Below are 6,000 nucleotides of genomic sequence, written 5' to 3'. Positions count from 1 at the left end.
TGTTGTTTCTTGCCTTGTCAATTTTTGCCATTCTAACTGGCGTAAGGTGGTATCTTGGTGTGGTTTTGATTTGAATTTCCCTGATGGCTAATGATTTTGAACATTTTTTCATGTGTCTATTAGCCATTTGTATGTCTTCACTGGAAGAGTGTCTGTTCATATCTACTGCCCATTTTTTGATTTGATTATTTGTTTCCTGTGTATTGAGTTTGAGAAGTTCTTTGTAGATCTTGGATACTAATTTTTTATCTGTAGTGTCATTTGCAAATATCTTCTCCCATTCTGTGGGCTGCCTCTTAGTTTTTTTGACTGTTTCCTTGGCTGTGCAGGAGCTTTTCATCTTGATGAAGTCCCAGAAGTTCATTTTATCTTTTGTTTCTCTTGCCTTTGGAGATGTGTCATGAAAAAAGTTGCTGTGGCCGATGTCAAAGAGGTTGCAGCCTATGTTCTCCTCTAGGATTTTGATGGATTCCTGTCTCACATCAAGGTCTTTCATCCATTTGGAGTTTATCTTTGTGTATGGTGTGAGAGAGTGGTCAAGTTTCATTCTTTTGCATGTACTGTCCAATTTTCCCAGCACCATTTATTGAAGAGACTGTCTTTTTTCCACTGGATGTTTTTTCCTGCTTTATCAAAGATTAGTTGCCCAAAGAGCCGAAGGTCCATTTCTGGGTTCTCTATTCTGTTCCATTGGTCTATGTGTCTGTTTTTGTGCCAGTACCATGCTGTCTTTGTGATCACAGCTTTGTAGGATAGCTTGAAATCCGGCAAAGTGATGCCCCCAGCTTTGTTTTTCCTTTTCAGCAATTCCTTGGCGATTCAGGGCCTTTTCTGGTCCGACACAAATTTAAGGGCTGTTTGTTCCAGTTCTTTGAAAAATGTCATTGGTATTTTGACCTGGATGGCATTGAAAGTGTAGATTGCCTTGTGTAGCATAGACATTTTAACTATGTTTATTCTTCCGACCCATGAGCATGGAATATTTTTCCATCTTTTTGTGTCTTCCTCAATGTCTTTCAAGAGTGATTTATAGTTTCTAGGATATAGATCCTTTACGTCTCTGGTTAAGTTAATTCCAAGATAACGTATGATTTTTGGTGCTATTGTAAATGGAATGGATTCCCTAATTTCTCTTTCTTCAGTCTCATTGTTCGTGTATAGAAATGCAACTGATTTCTGAGCATTGATTTTGTATACCCCACATTACTGAATTGCTCTATACGTTCTAGTAATTTGGGGGTGGAGTCTTTTGGGTTTTCCATATAGAGTATCATGTCATCTGCTACAAGAGACAGGTTGACTTCTTTGCCGATTTGGATACCTTTTATCCTTTTTTGTTGTTTGATTGCTGTTGCAAGGACTTCTAGTACTATGTTGAATAATCATGGCGAGAGTGGGCATCTTTGTCGTATTCCTAATCTTAAGGGAAAGGCTTCCAGCTTTTCCCCGTTGAGAACGATATTTGCTCTAGGCTTTTCATAGATGGTTTATATGAAATTGAGGAATGTACCCTCTATCCCTACACTCTGAAGGGTTTTAATCAGGAAAGGATGCTGTATTCTGTCAAATGCTTTTTCTGCATCAATTGAGAGGATCATATGGTTCTTGACTCTTTTCTTGTTGATATGATCTATCACACTGATAGATTTGCGAATGTTGAACCACCCTTGCATCCCAGGGATGAATCCCACTTGGTCATCATGGATAATCCTTTTAATGTACTGTTGGATCCTATTAGCTAGGATCTTGTTGAGAATTTTGGTGTCCATATTCATCAGGGTTAGTAATTCTTCTTTTTGATGGGGTCTTTGCCTGGTTTGGGGAGCAAGGTAATACTGGCCTCATAGAATGAGTTTGGTAGTTTTCCTTCTGTTTCTATTTTTTGAAACAGCTTCAGGAGAATAGGTATTATTTCTTCTTTGAATGTTTCATAGAATTCCCCGGGGAATCTGTCAGGCCCTGGACTCTTGTTTTTGGGGAGGTTTTTGATCACTGCTTCAATCTCTTCATAATTAATCGGTCTGTTTAATCACTTTCTTCCTGTTTCAGTCTTGGTAGTTTATAGGTTTCCAGGAAGGCATCCATTTCTTCCAGGTTGTTTAATTTATTGGCATAAAGCTGTTGATAAAAGTTGCTAATGCTCCTTCCTATTTCATTGGTGTTGGTTGTGACCTCTTCCCTTTCATTCATAATTTTATTAATTTGGGTCCTTTCTCTATTCTTTTGAATACGTCTGGCCAGTGGCTTATTGATCTTATTTATTCTTTCAAAGAATCAGCTTCTAGTTCTGTTGATCTGCTCTACTGTGCTCCTGGTTTCCAATTCATTGATCTCTGTTCTAATCTTGATTAGCTGCTTTCTCGTGAGTGGGTTAGGCCTGTTCTTCTGTTCCTGTTCCAGCTTCTTGAGGTGAGAATATAAAAACTGGAATTTGGATTTTTCTGTTCTTTTGAGTGAGGCTTGGATGGCTATGTATTTTCCCCTTAGGACTGCCTTTGCAGTGTCCCATAGGTTTTGGACCAATGTGCTTTCATTCTCGTAAATTATTTAAATTGATTTTTAATTTTCTGGTTTACCCAATCATTCTTGAGCAGGATGGTTCTTAGTTTCCAAGTGTTTGAGTTTCTTCCAAATTTTTCCTTGTGATTGAGTTCCAATTTCAAAGCATTGTGGTCTGAGAATATGCAGGGAATAATTTCAGTCTTTTGGTATCGGTTGAGACCTGTTTTGTGACCCAGTATATGATCTATTCTGGAGAAAGTTCCATGTGCATTCAAAAAGAATGAGTATTCTGTTGTTCTGGGGTGTAGTGTTCTGTATATATCTATAAGGTCCATCTGGTCCAGTATGTCATTCAAAGCTCGTTTCTTTGTTGATTTTCTGCTTAGGTGATCTGTCTGTTGCTGACAGCGGAGTGTTGAGGTCCCCTACTATTAACGTATTATTATGTATATGTCTCTTTATTCTGGTTAAGAGTTGGCTTGTGTATCTAGTTGCTCCCCTATTGGGGGCATAGATATTTATAATTGTCATATCCACTTGTTGGATACATCCTATAAGAATAATATAGTGTCTTTCTGTATCTCTAAGTACAGTCTTTAGTTTAAAATCTTATCTGTCTGATATGAGAAATGCTATCCCAGCTTTCTTCTCAGGTCCGTTGGCATGAAAAATGGTTTTCCATCCCTTTACTTTCAGTCTGGATGTATCTTTAGGTTCAAGACGAGTCTCTTGTGGACAGGAAATGGATGGGTCATGTCTTATTATCCAATCTGCAACCCTGTGGCATTTATGGGAGCATTTAGGCCCTTCACATTGAGAGTGATTATTGAGAGAGATGAATTTAATGATGTCATGTTGCCTGTGAAGTCTTTGTTTCTATAGATTGTAAATTTCTGTTCTGTATCACTCTTGGGGGCTTTTTACTTTTATAGAACCCCCCTTAATATCTCCTGTAGGGCTGGTTTGGTGGTTACGAATTCGGTCAGTTTCTGCCGATCCTGGGAGGTCCTTATCTCTCCATCAATTCGGAGTGACAGCCTTGCTGGATAAAGAATCCTTGGCTGCATGTTCTTCTTGGATAGAGCTTTGAAAATACCCTGCCAACCCTTCCTATCTTGCCAGGTCTGTGTAGACAGGTCTGACGTTATTCTGATATTTTTACCTCCGTACGTAAGGAATCTCTTCACCCTGGCCACTTTCAATACTGTATCCTTGGATCTAATATTTGCAAATTGCACTATGACATGACATGGAGTAGGTTTGCTGTGATTCTCCTTGGGAGGGGTCCTCTCTGCCTCTTGGACACGAATGCTTGGTTCCTTTGCCAGATTAGGGAAGTTTTCAGCTACAATTTGTTCAAATATCTCTTCTAGACCTCTCTCTTTCTCCACCCCCTTGGGGATGCTGATGATTCTGACATTGGAACGTTTCATTGAGTCAGTAATCTCCCGTAATCTACATTCTTGAGATTGGATTTTTTTGAGCCAAGTTTGTGTTTTAACTTTCTCTTCTACCATCCCATCCTCCAATTCACTAATTCGTTCTGCCTCATTTACCCTGGCCGTCAGAGCATCTAGTTTAGACTGCCTTTGATTCATAGCATTTTAATTTCTGCCAGATTCGCTCTCATTTCCACCCTTAGAGATTCTATATTCTCATTAATATTTTTGTTAATATTTTTTTCAAGTATACACATCATCTTGACCATTGTTACTCTGAACTCCATTTCTGACAATTTGGTTATATCCATATCCATCATTTCTGTGGCAGAGGCCACAGTCTCTGTCTCCTTTCTTTGCTGAGGGTTTCTCCTCCTCATAATTCTGATGAGGAGAGGTTGCGGGGATGCCCTGAGCACAAATTATTGACCAGGACCCAGGCAGTGTGCACTTGTTTTATAGGGACCTTAGGGATGTGGGCTTCTTGATTTTTCAGCCTGCCTTCTGGGTGGAGGGGCCTGCTGCGTTGATACTCAGGCAGCCCTATTTGGGTAGAGTTGCCCTGTCCCCTGTGAGGGGGAATGGGGATGGGCACACTGTGAGCCGGTACTTTCAGGCTTTTGTTCTCTGGCGGCTTTCCCTGGCGGTGTTCTGTGACTCTTCTTAGAGTCAGAGCAGCAGTGGCCAAATCCTAGCCTCTGTCTCAGAACAGAGAGATCGCAGTCCGCTCTCCACTGAGCTCTCTTGGCCACTTTAACTCTGTTTCTGTCGGTGCTGCCAAAAACCCTGCAGTGTACCAGGTTTTGCGCCCCACAGCCAATGTCTCAGCCCTCACTTCCAGGGCCGGCATGTCTTGTCCTTTGTGCTTCTAACACCGCCAGCCGACCCCAGTTCCCGCACATGCTCCCGAGCTCCTGGTTTCAGTCCGGTTCCAGTGAGCGCTCCGGAGCTCCGGTTTTCAGTCTGGTTGTGCGAGTGCTCCCGAGCTCCTGGTTTCAGTCTAGTTTGAGCGTGCGCTCTGGAGCTCCGGTTTTCAGTTTGGACGCGCGTGCGCTCCTGAGCTCCTGTTTTAGTCCGGTTCCAGTGAGCGTTCCAGAGCTCCGGTTTTCGGGTTTCAGGTCGCACGCATGTTCCCAGGCTCACAGTGTCTGTCTCAGTCTGCTTTCTCGCGGGTGTTGGTCCGGCAATCCGGCCCCCTCCCTGGTGCAGGTGGCTACTGCTTCCCAGTGCCCGAGCATGGCGGCTCCCTCCCCCTTCCATTTATCTTCCGATATCTGTGCGTGGATTCATGGTTCCCCACTTCATACCTCAATATTCAGCACTGGAGATGTTCTTTTGTAGAGATTCAGATGTATCTTCCTGCGTCTCAGGCTGATTCCGTGGGTTTTCAGGATGGTCTGGTACATATCCAGCTCGACTTGGGACCAGCTGAAAAAGGGGTCCCATATTCCTCTGCCATCTTTTCTCCTGGTCTAAACATCTTAATTTCTGTCAGATCATAGAGCTTGTGAATCCATTGAAATTTTTGCCGGATTGATATAGAATAATTATTTCTTCAATTCTACATATATTCTTTTCACTTCCATCAGGAAAGTGTAGTGGCTTTGGCATTCCAAAATTAATGAAGGATATGATAATCATAATATCATGGCATTGGCGAGTAGACTGTGTATGACATTGCATCTGTTATTTAATAGGTTTCGTCATGATGGGTAGAGTAATAGTTACTTGCCTAAAAAATAGTCTCATAGATTACACAAAATTATATAATACATAACAAATGCTACCAAATATTTAAGAAAATACTTTGTGAAATGTTTGACTTATTATTAAAACAGGCTGTTTTTTTGTTTTTTCCAGGAGAAATCTAAATTATTTTTCCAATGCTTACGCAGCTGCAGTTAGTGCTGTGGATCCTGATGCAGGAAATGGAGAACTTTGCATTAAGGTTCCATCAGAGTTGTGGAAACACGTTGATGGTAAAGTACCAAAAATATATTGACTGGACAGTAAAATCATGATAGACTCAGTGACTGAACACTTTTACATGAAAATTAAT

The 6,000-nt window shown here is 41.2% G+C and overlaps 1 protein-coding gene across 1 annotated transcript in view; it reads left to right on the top strand.

The window, feature by feature from the left end:
- Nucleotides 1–6,000, top strand: part of TAF2 (TATA-box binding protein associated factor 2) — an 88,060-nt gene that overhangs the window by 20,296 nt on the left and 61,764 nt on the right. Inside the window, exon 4 of the mRNA XM_008689296.2 lies at nt 5,802–5,920. Coding sequence (XP_008687518.1) covers nt 5,802–5,920 — 119 coding nt within the window. The remainder of the gene's footprint in view (nt 1–5,801; nt 5,921–6,000) is intronic.

The sequence above is a fragment of the Ursus maritimus genome, unplaced genomic scaffold, assembly GCF_017311325.1.
Source record: "Ursus maritimus isolate PB19 unplaced genomic scaffold, ASM1731132v1 scaffold_9, whole genome shotgun sequence".
NCBI classification, from domain to species: Eukaryota; Metazoa; Chordata; class Mammalia; order Carnivora; family Ursidae; genus Ursus; species Ursus maritimus.
Note: the sequence above shows the minus strand (reverse complement) of the source record. Positions and strands in the feature narration are given on the sequence as shown.